At 34.1% G+C, this 13,255-nt stretch overlaps 1 protein-coding gene across 1 annotated transcript in view; it reads right to left on the reverse strand.

Moving 5' to 3' along the window:
- RYR3 (ryanodine receptor 3) overlaps window positions 1–13,255 on the reverse strand; it is a gene marked incomplete at both ends in the record, with an annotated part of 184,305 nt that overhangs the window by 11,751 nt on the left and 159,299 nt on the right. Inside the window, 10 exons of the mRNA XM_079537855.1 lie at window positions 2,220–2,350; window positions 3,709–3,906; window positions 4,617–4,703; window positions 5,321–5,489; window positions 5,909–5,967; window positions 9,124–10,442; window positions 10,757–10,838; window positions 11,966–12,070; window positions 12,503–12,631; window positions 13,026–13,114. Of these exons, the coding sequence (XP_079393981.1) occupies window positions 2,220–2,350; window positions 3,709–3,906; window positions 4,617–4,703; window positions 5,321–5,489; window positions 5,909–5,967; window positions 9,124–10,442; window positions 10,757–10,838; window positions 11,966–12,070; window positions 12,503–12,631; window positions 13,026–13,114 (2,368 nt within the window). The remainder of the gene's footprint in view (window positions 1–2,219; window positions 2,351–3,708; window positions 3,907–4,616; window positions 4,704–5,320; window positions 5,490–5,908; window positions 5,968–9,123; window positions 10,443–10,756; window positions 10,839–11,965; window positions 12,071–12,502; window positions 12,632–13,025; window positions 13,115–13,255) is intronic.

Below are 13,255 nucleotides of genomic sequence, written 5' to 3' on the forward strand. Positions count from 1 at the left end.
TATTCTGCAAAATTTATCTTGATAAAAAGCAGCTTAATTAACTCTGCAACAGTGACAGAAAATGAGGCTGGCTGGGTACATCAGTATTGCTAAAGAAACAGATGACAAGATTTTTGCCACTTCAGTGGGTATTATCTGTTTCACTTAGCAAATTAGTAAGTCTGGCTAGGTCAAAACATATGGGATTAAAAGATAACGATTGCTGTGTTTTGGACACTCCAGAGCAGCTATGCAGAAGAAAATATGAATGGTTATTGCATTTTCATTCCCATGTCTTTGAAACTGGTCACATACCAGCATGAACAGGGCCTATAATGCAAATTAGCTTCTTCTAGGAAGTCAGCCAAAAACATTTTACAACAGAGGTCCTAAGAGAATGTCAAGTCCAGGGTACCTGGCAAGCTGTAAGACTAAGAGAACCTACTTAACTGACTGATCTCTGTGTCCACATTATCTAGACACACTTTTAAAAGCACTGTCAATTTGAAATTGCTTACAACAGCCTTTTTCCTCATAGCTAGGTTTGTATCTATAATGTTTTGCAGATGTATTGTGGTTCCACTGCCTCATATCAATCTATTATTTCATTGACTTCCCTATACTTCCCATTACTTCAGATGTTTGAACTTTGCAGAAGGCTTCTCTGTATTTTTACAAAGATACTGAGTTGAAAATATTAAGACTGTCCTTGGAAAAGTATCAGTAGAACAGAGAAGAGTTACACTGTTAGAATTCTCTACCACTCTCTCTATATTTCGACTGAATCAGGAGTGAGAAAGAAAAGATTCTCTGAAAAGGCTGGATGTTTTACTCCTGCCTGTTGGAGACAAGGACCCTAAAAATTATTAAATTACATTATTATTATTTAAAAAAATAAACACAGAATTAGCAAATCAGGCTAGGATACTGAATTCAGATATGGCTGACAATAAACTTTTTCTGAGAATCTTTCTAAACTTTTTCTGAGAACTGAGAAGCAATTGTATTTTTTTTACTACTGCTTATTTTGATTTTCTGCGATTCAGCTGTCTCCACGCAGAAAATCACTCTGGATTTAACAATATTTTGTCACCATTGAAAAATATTATTATAATCAAGTGACCTTATATTGTAGTCTAAATTTCAAGCTAAAATAAATGAAAAATTCTTAATTCTCTGTAGGAAAATACTGCGTTCAAGAATTTCGGATAATAGGGAAACTGTAAATTTAATCAGAGTACCAATGGTGCTATTTATTACGTACAAAAATATTGTATGTCTGATAAGATGGATATTTGGGCAGTTAGACAGCATAGTGTAACTGATACACTGAGTTGGTGATTTTTGCTATCTTGTTTTTATCAAATAGTTATTTATGCCTCCATACATGTTAGTAAAAACTGCATCATAGCTTTTCTGATGTGTGCCAAATTGGTGGAACGTATTCATGCATTTTTTTGGTGAAAGATTAAAACCAACTATTTACCCACATTTCTGGTTATTATTAATTTGCCCAAGGGCTAATGACTATTTCTTACAGAATTATCTTTGAATAAAAGCTCTAAATTTATCTCTTCAAATTAAATTGTGCTGGGTTTACTTAGAAATAACCTGTTTGACAGCATTTTGTTGTGGCAATTTAGATTGAATCATGTATCCAGCTATTTTGGTTAAACAGCATCTGAAGTAAGGAAAGAAAATCAAGGTGACCTCTCAGACCGCTATTGCTCAGTAGGAAGAGCCTGCTGACATTTTTCTTTCTCTTGCCTGCAGTTTTATCATCCACATACAGAATGGCAGGTGAGTCTCCTAGAATCAGCATATGACTACTGTAGTATTTGCTAATGCATAGAACCTGACAGTTACGCCTGTTGGGCCTACTCAAATTCTGCAATTTCTATTTTACACTTAAGTTTAATTTCCTTGTCATTTATAAATGTTGTTGGGAAAAAAAGATGCAGGAGAGAATAATGCTACAGAGAATGAATATGAAATTGAGGCAGGGGAAATTCTCAATAGTGACTAACTTGTAAAATGTCTTAGGGAGAGAGATTATGAGAAAAGATGCACAATTCTTGCAAATTAGAATCCACTACTATAGTATCTAATACAGAGTGAAAAATGCCTTTCTTTTAGACAGAGTAGGTGATCCTGAACAGGTTAGGTTCTATATCAGTGGCTTAATAAACTACAATATATATATATAAACAATTCATATTTATACACTTAATTTTACATACGGTGTGTTTATAACCAGGCGATCCCATTGTCCTTTAATATCATCTTCAGATGGTTGTTCAGTTATGTATAATCCATCGAATTCCAGCTTCCTAGCTACCTCCTTCTCTCTCTTGAACACAACCAAAGGGACCTATGAAAATGACAGTGGACATCTTGGTTAAGGTTTACATATTGCTGGAAACTGTAATGGCCTATCTACATCGTACTCTTTATACTACTATATAAACCCAAACAATTCTGACAACTAGAGACAACAATCAGAGATGTGACTGAGGTGTTCTCATGCCAGTGATAGTGTTGATTTCTGTTACTGATAATCAAGTTCTTCCTAGCAGCTCTTAGAATATCATGAACAATATACATATGTATTCATACTAAATAATGAAACTTAAAACATAAAACAAGATTCAAGACACCGCTGCATTCACTATCTTGATTTTGTAATTCTGTTGACAGCTGACAGTCCTGCTGTTCTGCAGTGGAAATGTTAACGCAGTATGACTTTGAACTCCAAAATGAGCAAGTCAAAAATAAGAAGAGGGACAAGGAACTAAGAAAGATGGATTGCCTTGGTGAGCTAGAATAGTTTGTTTCATTTGATTTTCTTCATAACCTCACATAAAGCAAGCTTGCGGTTACACCCAAAAATTCAAATTAGAGACTGCTAGAAGTATTACTGCCTTTCTTCTCCCAGGCTAATTCTTTGCATTACCCCCAAACAGAGGGTTTGATTAGTGTAGACAAAAAATTGGTTACCATTTAAACATAAAACCAAGGACTCTCAACTCTGAATGGTTTAAATGCTATAGTATTGCCTTATTGCCTCGTGACACTCAATTACCTATAGGTACCAAGGTGAGAACTAAGTACCCACACAGCTTCTTACTCACTGTGCCCCACTCCTAGTGGAACAGTAAGAGTGCAAGAAAACTTGAGTCAAAAACAGTTTAAAGAGAAGAAAAACAAAGTGATGTAAAGGCAGCCACTCCCCACTTTCCATAAGCAAACTAATGCCAAACAACAGCCACCTTGGAAAAGTTCTTCTACCAAGCCCAGCTTTTCTTATCATGCAAAACACTACATGGTATAAAACAGCTGCTTGGCCAGTTTGGGTTAGCTCTCCTAGTTGTGCTTCCTCCCAGTGTCTGCTCACTCCCAGCATAGTCACTGGGGGTCACATGGAGTGGGTAACAAAGACAAAATGTTCACAGAGTACAAGCACTGCTCAGCAATAACCAAAAGTTGGATGCTACCAACATTGTCTCAGACTGAAATCCAAACACACACTGTGATATGTAAAAAGTTAATTCTATCCCTGCCAGACCTCATATGTGAGGAAAGCTTGGTGTCATAGAACGGTTTTGGTTGCATCTACATATTAATTTGAAAAGAAGTAGATAAAACAGGTATTTTAATCTCAGCTCTAAAAATCACTTTGGAACTACATGCTTTACCAAATGTAGATTAGTAATAAGATACAGAACTTGCCTTTAAGCAATAGTATCCAATCACACAGACAAAGGAGATGATAGTATGAATAACTGCCAGTGCTCTGAGAGTGGGTGCCATGTAACCTGTACTTTCTTCCAAAACAAAAAATACCATTCCTTCCTCCTCTTCCTCTTCTTCAAAAGAGTTCCAGAGATTAGAGTCTTCTTCCACTTCATCAAGTGGCTCTTCTGTCACCTAAGAGAAATTTAAGCACATTGAATACACACAGTAAACTTAAAAGCTTTTCCTTTATCATACTGACAAATCCCTAAGTTCTACCTAATAACTGATGTATCTAAAGCCTGCCCTTGTGAAGCTAGTAGATAAGACCATTAGCTTTGAACAGTAACATCAATTCATTTTCACAGCTGAATTCTCTACGTAATCTCATTTCACTGAAAAGAAAATCTAGGAAAAGCAAGTACAGGTATATGACAATTTACAATTATCTGGCAATATCTGATTCTAAAATTATGTACAAAGTATTTCCTGGGGGAAAATGGGAAAATGTAATAGCTGATTATAGTTAAGCCTCTCTGTATCCTTAGAACAAATGAGATTTAAAAAAAAAAAAAAAGTTACTTTAGTTGGATTTTAAATTTCCAGTGTCAAAATAAACAAAGGAACCATAAACAGACTTAGGCAAATAAATAAAAAATGCCTAGAAACACAAATTCAGTTTGTCTTTTCATTCATCCCAAGTGAAGTAAAACCAAAAAAAGTTTCACATCACAAATTTTAGATATGAAGCTTAAGATATTATTTTAACTTCTTCATAGCTAAATGCATTTAGTTTGTGTTTGAAAGAACTGTAATACTTGCTTTATTAAAACAGCCCTAAAGCCAACATTAAATACTCCTCTGGAAGTAACTAAAGACATTTAAAGAATAATGCAAAAGCTTACCTTGTAAAATAGCAGAATAAAGTTAATGGCAAATGCAACAAATAGAGCAAGAAACCGTAAGTTGTAAAAGTTCCTTGCCAGGTAGTGCTGTAAATAAAGTGGAAAAACAAAACAAATTAGTGATAGTCTTCAGATAACATCAAAATGAGAAAGGTAAGCATTAAGGTTTCTAAGAATGTAAATACATAATTGTGCTGCCCTCATATGCCAGTTAAAATAAGCAGTGCATTTCTTGGCAGTCTGTTCTCCCATTTAATGGTAAAATAATGGGCATAGAATTGCAATAAGAAGACAAATAGAAACTGTATAGGAGGAAATCTTCAAGAGAAGTGCTGGAATAAACTACATGGGAAGTTTTCAGAGTTCTTAATTTGATATTTGTAAGAACAAATAAGGTGCCGTAGAACTATGGGCACTCCCTGTTCAAGAAAGTAGAATAAAAGATTCTAGAAACTAGATCACAGAAAACAGAATTCCTAAAAAGGAGCTTAGGAGGTTACTTAGTCTGTCCTGTTAAGCACACACATATATATTCTTGCTATGTATATAATTCTACAAAGTATTACAAAAAATGAGAAGTAAATCAATACAGACAGTCTTTTGAAAACTTAGGCCTATGTTTCTGTTATAGTTTCTCCCTTAGATTTCAATCAAACATTCTATTATATGAATAAATGTTGAATAGAATTTAAGAAAAAACTTACAAGCATTTTTGTTTGATATATTTCCAAAGCTTTGAAGAAATTAGCCATAACAGCCACAGGTTTCTCAATTTTTTGTCCATGCCTTCGCTTCTTTTTCTTTGTTTTTCCCTCTTCTGGCTGCTCAGACTGTTCTTCCTTTGCTTTATCCTGTTTCTCACCATCTTCCATGCTAGAAGAAAGATCAGCTAAGTAAGCCCTGATGAACTTCTGCACTATAAATGCATTAATTTAGAGGGAATCCTAATTCAGAACGTTTGGTTTTAAATGCAAATCAGTTTTGAAACTGCTACACGTTATTGTCTTGTAGTATTGACAAGCTGCAGACTTTTCTTCAGGACTGCTGCTCATTTCTTAAAGGATTTTTTTTTTGTTTTTTGAAGACAATGACCATGAACTTATATGTGCAGAATTGTCAAATTCTGCCTAAAAGTTTGTATTTTGTTTTATATTTTGTATGCACTGGGATGTACTGCTACCTCTTAGAGACTGCGCCGCTATTCAAAATATTGCTTAGATTCATTATGGCAAAGTTATCTAATATTAGGAAGTAGCAAGGATTTAAAGAGGAATTGTGTAAAGATAACTCACTCTGCTTTCTCAGCTTCCACTTTTCTTTCTGCTTCAGCTTCTTTTGCAGTTTCAGGTGTCTGTGAAAAACATTAACTGTCAAAATGAACCCTCTCACATAAATTTTTGATAACATTATTGACTGTTTTATAAGAAATTAAATAATTACCACACTGCATCTTTTATAACAGTTTACTCTTGTAAAGACTTTGATTTCGTTTCGACAGTTCAGACAAGACTTTTAACTGTGAATGCTTTATATCTTCTTTTGATAAATTTTTTAAACAGTGTTATCAATACTGTAACTAGTACAGATAACTGAACAACCTAATTACTCACTGTTATGAGACGATGAAGGTAAGTAACAACATCCAGACTATACCCTGAAATATAAAATTCACTCACAAAGACTCAGTGCAGCTACTGGTTATGCAAAAAATCAATTTGCCTCTTTCCAAGTACAAAATGAAGAATAATATACTGTGTCAGTGACAGCATCAAAAATCTGAAAAAGACCTGTGTAATTATTAGGCATTGCAAAACTCAATTACTTTGTCAAAATCAACTGATGCAACTGGAATCTGACAAAAACCTAAACAACTTTTATGTATGCAGTGTATCTTCTCAAACTATTTGTGTTAGTTGGATAGATGATCCACTAAAATTTTACTGGCACATCTCACAATCATTTAAGCATATGTTTCAAACAGCCCCTTCACATAAGGAAAAACCAATGCACAATTTTACAATTTTGTTAACTGCAAGAGAGAAGCTAGGGCCCAAATTTCAAACATCCTTACACTTAGCGTTGCCAGACCAAAGTAAGTTCATTTCAAAAGCAGTTCAAGTATCTAAGCTTCACTGAAAAGGCTGAGATTCAGGATCTATATTTATGAAAAGAATCTAAATTGTGTAAATTTATTACCATACATTTTTGTAAAAAGCTGCCTTAGCTCTTACCCTTTTCTGTATTCTTTCAAAATGCTTAGTTGTCTACTGCCGAACTGTACATTTCTCATTCTTTTGCATAATTCCATTACCTAAACTTTTTCATCACTGGTCATCTGCTCTTGTACAGATGTAGTGAAAGAATTTACTAAATAGATCTTGCCTTGCTCATTTCAATTCTCTTATGGAACCTTATCTAAGTACATGCAATGCAAGCATATATAACTCTTCCCCCCAGCGAGGTTTCCTGAAGTTCTCAAGCTGATGAAGGATAATTCTGGGATCATTTTTTTGCTCCTGATTCTTCCAAGGGGGTGGGGTGGAGAAAGAATGAATAAATCCTTTCTATCCCTCTATCATATGCTCTCTCAGTTGTCTTCTTTTCAGGCTGAAGAGCCTTAGCCTACTTGATTGCATACACAAGATTTGTTCCATAACTGCGATAATTTTTTCAATTTCCCTGAATCTATTTCAGTCCAACATATTCTTGTTGAAATGGGAGACTCCATTTTGCAAGGTGCTGGTTTATCTTGGGTTCACTTGGCATAACAGTGCTCTGTGTTATAATTCCTTCAGTTCTTTTCTTGATAATGCAGAACTTCAGTTTGCTTCTTTGACATGTGTTAATTGATGATTTCATTGATATAATATTTCTGTAGAACTGTAATGTAGTTCCAAGATTTCCTACTGAGTAGTTAGGATAATGTCAAAATCCATAATTTTACATGCAAAATCAGATTTTTTTTCTCTCTTATGCACTATTTCACTGACTTGCATTACTATTTTAAGGTTCTTCTAACTTCTCAGTTAGATCTTGATTTCATTGCCACAAGTAGCAAGATTTATCTGCAGTCTTAGCTTACTCTTCAAGTATTTCCATATTTGTGAACCTATGTGACTCTCAGCACAGGCTAATCAAACTTTTATGTAAAACCTAACTCCTATTTATCTTCACCATGATCACACAATTCCTTAAGTTATTTTGTTTTTCTAGCTAGATGGTAATGCCATTAATCGCTACACAACTGTTGTGTTTGTTTTTTTTTCTCTTTGAGTATACAGACACAGATTTTTGTTTCTATCCATTTGTGTATCTTTTATTATTGTGAATGGTTGTGCAAGACATTCTGATGGGAATTCCTGATTTTTGCGTTGCTGTTTCTTTTCTGAGTTCTAGTCAATATTTATGTAATACTGTTATTGCTCTAACTAGACTACTTAAACTTTCCATATGCACAATGTGAATAGCAATTTATTGTAATATAGATTGTGCAAAAAGTAATTTGGTAGAGTTCACTAAATAACATTAATGTAAAAGGCAGCTAAGTTGGATAACTGAAGTCACATTGATAACTGAGAGTATCTCAATAAACAATGGACCATTTTATCAATATTTACAAAGAAATCTGGGAGAAATGTACAAATCAAAGAAAATAAATATTTATTGAAGAAAATTTAAAACTATTTACTCTGACCTAAAGTCCTCAAGTTAAAAGTAACGTTTTTAGTATACACATTAAAATGAATGAATGAATAAATAAATAAGAAATTAAATCTTGGATGAAAACATTTGAATGAAGAGGGAATAATGAACTAAAAAGTTGTATAATGAAAGTTCTTCTTGGATATTTCTGGAAAGCATACTATAAATAGGTGGGTTAAATCCAATCAGAAGAAAGAAATATTTCAATAACAATTAGAAACAAATCTGAAATATAAACATCCCTCCTAATCTGACAAAAGCATTTGGGTTTTGATGTTTAGCTCAGGTCCATGTTTAAATAGAATTATAAAACATATTCATCTCAGCAGAGGAACAGAATAAACTCTTAGTAAGCAATAAAAAAAAGTATGAAAACACAGTAAACACTAAAGTAAAAGTAGATTCAAGGAAAATTACTTCAAATAACAGGAAAAAGGCTATTTTACTGTATATGAGTAGTGTATGACTACTACACAATGTAAAAGAAAGAAGATAATTATATATTATGGTATTATATACTATATTATTATAATTATATATTGTATAATTATACCATTATTATTGAGAAAGTAAATGAAAAGGTAACTGAAGTATACTATAGTATAAAAAAGATGAGCATGCAGAACAAACAAGAACACGATGAAAATTCTTTTCTTTAAGAGCGGAGATTATAAAATATCTTCTCATCCATAACATCAGTCAGTTAGTTTGCGAATAATTCAGTTGCGACTAGAAAAGCCAGTAATATAGATATATTAGTAAATTAGTATTTCCTGGAAAGAAATACAAAATCTCCTTCACATACCTGTAATCCTTTTTTCTTACGAACACTGTTTTCCAGAGAAGACTGGATATCAGAACCGAGTATTTCTGCAATGTCTCCAAGTCCAGCATCATGACCATGTTTTGAGCCACCTTCTTTCTTAGTTGGAATGCCAAAAATATCTGAAATTATGTCAGTTTCTCCCTTTTCACCTTTTACGAACTGCACAAGTTCATCTCTAATGCCATGCTCAGCACCTTCAGTTTTTTCTGTTTCTGTGACGTCATCATGGATTCCAAACTGCGTTGGATCAGGCATGTCCCCTAGTATTTTAGTAACTTTAATGTTCTTGGCTCCTTCAACCAGTCCACCCCCAAATACAGTGCTCCAAAGAATCTGGAAAATTCCCCACACTATACTAAAGAACAGTTGGAACACCCCTACAAATAGGATCCAGAAAAAAGAGAAAAACACTTTCACCATCTCTTTTAGTGTCATCTTTCTGACTTTCCTGTACTGTTTCCTTAGGTTCTTCACAGTAACCATTTTTAAAAAGTTGGCTACGTTCTTCTTGACTGCAGTACAGGCCATTGCAAAAGCTGAAGGAGATTCCAGAGACTTTTCTTCCTCATCATCTCCGATATCCACAACGTAGCAAGGCTCTTCTTCCTCTTCCTCAGGTCTCTCAGCTGAATCAGTCTCAGAGATTTGGGATGCTAACTGCATTTCAAAGATTGTGTCTTCACAGAAATTCACGAAGAGCTCCATTTTTTCTTGCTCTCCACCTTCATTTACAACATCAAATATGAATTGCCTTTTGGATTCTTTCACCTGTGGCTTCTCCCACTGCATTCTACTGGATTCACTGATTTCAAAGTAAACTCTTTCTATTTTCTTGGCTCCACCCATTATTTCAATACGGCCAAGGTATGGTTCAAAGTAATTAAGAACACTTTCTGCAGGTTCAAGTAAGCTCTGAAGGCGTGAGTCATTAGGCATATGCTCTGAAAGGTTTGTTAGCAAAACCGCTACATTAAAGCCAATATCTTTGGCTGGTTCATGGAATCTTTCTACAAAATCAATGTAGTTGAACATATCATTTTCATCAGCTTCTGTACATGACAGCAGGAATTCAATCTCTGATTGTATATATTGTTTTTGAGCCTCCATTGACTTCTGGAAATCCTTCTTTGAAATGATGCCCTTACCATCTGGGTCATGCTCTTTGAAAGCATCCGAGTTAGTTAAATCTTTTAATTTGAGAAACATGTCAAAAAACTTCAAGATCAATTCTACGTTGCTAGATGATTCTACAAGCGTATCGACCATTTGTTTTCCAATCGTTCCATTTACAACGTTACCTAAGTAGTGTTAAAACAATGAGTTATTTGATGCCTCTGTATTTTAAATAAAGGAACTTCATATTCACACTGAGAACTGAACCAAAACCTCCATTTCTGTATTTCATAATTTTTTTTCCAACATGCTTGTCTGCAGAAGACCTCTTTTTTCATGGATATTCATATTTCAGACTAATTGTTAAATAAATATAAAGTCGATTTCATCCTGGCATTATATACAATCAGAGGTAAATAAAGTTTACCATAATACTTGGACTTTACATTATAAAGCTGATACAATAATACTGAATCATAAAATGAGAAATGGCTCGAACCTTCAAGTAATGACAACAACATCACAACCATATCCTTTAGCAGATCTAGAAGCTCTTTAAGCAGTTCAATCTGAGCAGAGTCCTGTATTAAAAAATAGAGCAAACAAAAAAAAAGCAAATGAAACAGTACAGAGTATAGGGTTGTTTTTTCTTCGTATTTATATGGGATACATTCGGAGTAAAACAATATGCAGGACAGTCATTTGAAGTTAGTTCACATTATTCAGCAAAATTTCCTTGTAATTATTATGATTACTATCAAAGGTCTTATAACAATAGCATGGTAAGTTACTGCAGCAAAGGTATTATTAGCATAAAGCCTTAATAAAGCATTATGAAACAGTGAAGTGCAGATAAGGGACAGTAGAAACTCACAAAGCTGGTACTCCAAATATCAGTCAGTATTCTCAGAATGAAAACATCCTTTTTCATTTCACAGGGAATATGTAGTGGCATCATGTACTGCCACTTAAAATAGAATTAGTACTTTAGCAGGTTTAGAAAATACAGCACAGAATTTGACAAAACTAATACGATTTCATGACTAACATTTATGTGTCCATGGAATTGTGATATACTTTTGTATTAAAAAAAAAAACAAAAAACAAAAAACTTTTGTTTTGTCTGAGCAAGTCAGAGGGTAGCAAAGACATGAATATAAGGGGGGAAATGACTCTGCAGCATTTCACTCAGCGAGTGTATGGGACTAAAACTGAGGCATGCGGTGAAGCCATGCACAGTGAAATGAACACCGTTTGTAGTCCTCTTGTCCAGTGGATGTGGTGAATTAACTGGACAAGGTGACTCACTGTCACATTCCCTCCCTCTTCCAATCCTTCCCAGCTTTTCTCTTGCCCTCTCTGTGTGTAGCATAGAAACCATGCTTTTAATGGTGCTTCAGATGTAACAGATCGTTAGGTTTTGACAACAAGGAGGGAGGGACTAAATTGCGCAGTCACTAACAGAAAGGCGTAAATGAGTTGAAAGGAGTGATCTTGTGTAAGAAAAGATATGTGCACAGCAATGACTGGCAGATAAAAGGAGTGGTATGAAGATGTTTGTTGGAAGATTCAGTGTTGTACCTTTACATGGCAATTACCCATGCAGTCAACAAGAGCCAGTATGTTAGTTTATTCACAGCTTTCACTGTTCACTTGACTGTAATTTATAACCAGATACAAAGAAGCATCACTTAGCTCTTGCAAATACCTGTGAAAGTTTCATCTGCATATTGGCAAATACGTGAAGAAATCCAACAACTGCATCCCACAGCCTACTATGAGCCAGACTCTGTTGGTTACCAATGCAAGGTCCCTAAAAAGTTAGAAGTAAGAAAAACATTTTTTACTTATATAAAATCAAAGTAACGCTTCACCTTCCTAAGGCTTGTACCTGAAAAAATAAAAACAAACAAATTAAAAAAAAAAAACAAAAATACAAAACAAACAAACAAACAAACAAAAAAAACAAAAACAAAACAGCAAACAAATGTCAGGCTTCCATGAAGCTACACAAGAAAGTTTCTTACAATTTCTTTGGCATGTAGCATGTAAAAAAAGAGATTTCATCATGTCAAATATGAAGCCATTATTTTAATATTAACTTTTCACTGGGCCAGTGATTCAATCTAACTGTCAAAAATAAGAAAAATAAAGCCAAATGTTTACAAACTTGCAACATTACATGATCAGATCATGTAATTACTGAACTTCATTGTTAATATCTTGGACAAAACCTTTCATTTACCTGTATATATTCGGTAAGGGAATTGAATATTTGTTTGGTGACAGCCAAAGCTTTAGAGAAGTTACGTTGTCCTGATTCATCAATAACCTCTTTTCCTGAATAGTACCAATAGAAGTCACTGATTGATTCCTAAGAAAAAGCACAGTGTTACATTTTCTAATTTAGGATTTTGAAAGCAGTTTTTACTGCCTGCATGCTTATCACCAGAAGTTGAATCAGTTGACGTTCAGTTAATCTGTTTCTCATGACAACAGGTTCTCATGTTTTTATCTAACTGTGCTGTCTACAGAAGTAAACAATGAAATTAACAAAAATGTGGTTTCATGAAGAATTCTGAAAAGTCATCTATCTTAAAAAGGAAGACAAAATAAATTAAATTCAATTCTTTTTATTTTTTATTATTTTTGTTATATCCCGGATAGAAGAGAGGAACCTCATCTTTGATCCCATCAAAATGTGAACTTATCAAAATGAAGGAAAGAAAATTATGTTACGTTTCATTTTCTTCTGATTTTTTCCTCACCTGAAGACGCAAGAGGTAGTCAACCGTACTAATGATAATATTCACTGTTGTGGTGTTGCCCATCTGAGTACGTAGGTAATTTTGAAAATCTGAAGTAAATAAGGCATTTGTGCTTAGTTAGTATGGACAAGAAAGAAAAATACAAGATTGTTTTTATATATTCACGGAGAAGATACTCTTTTTCAGTACCTTGCTGGGTAAGGATGCTCATTTATCTGTGCTGGATATTG

This window comes from Tetrao urogallus, assembly GCF_951394365.1.
Source record: "Tetrao urogallus genome assembly, chromosome: 6".
NCBI lineage: Eukaryota > Metazoa > Chordata > Aves > Galliformes > Phasianidae > Tetrao > Tetrao urogallus.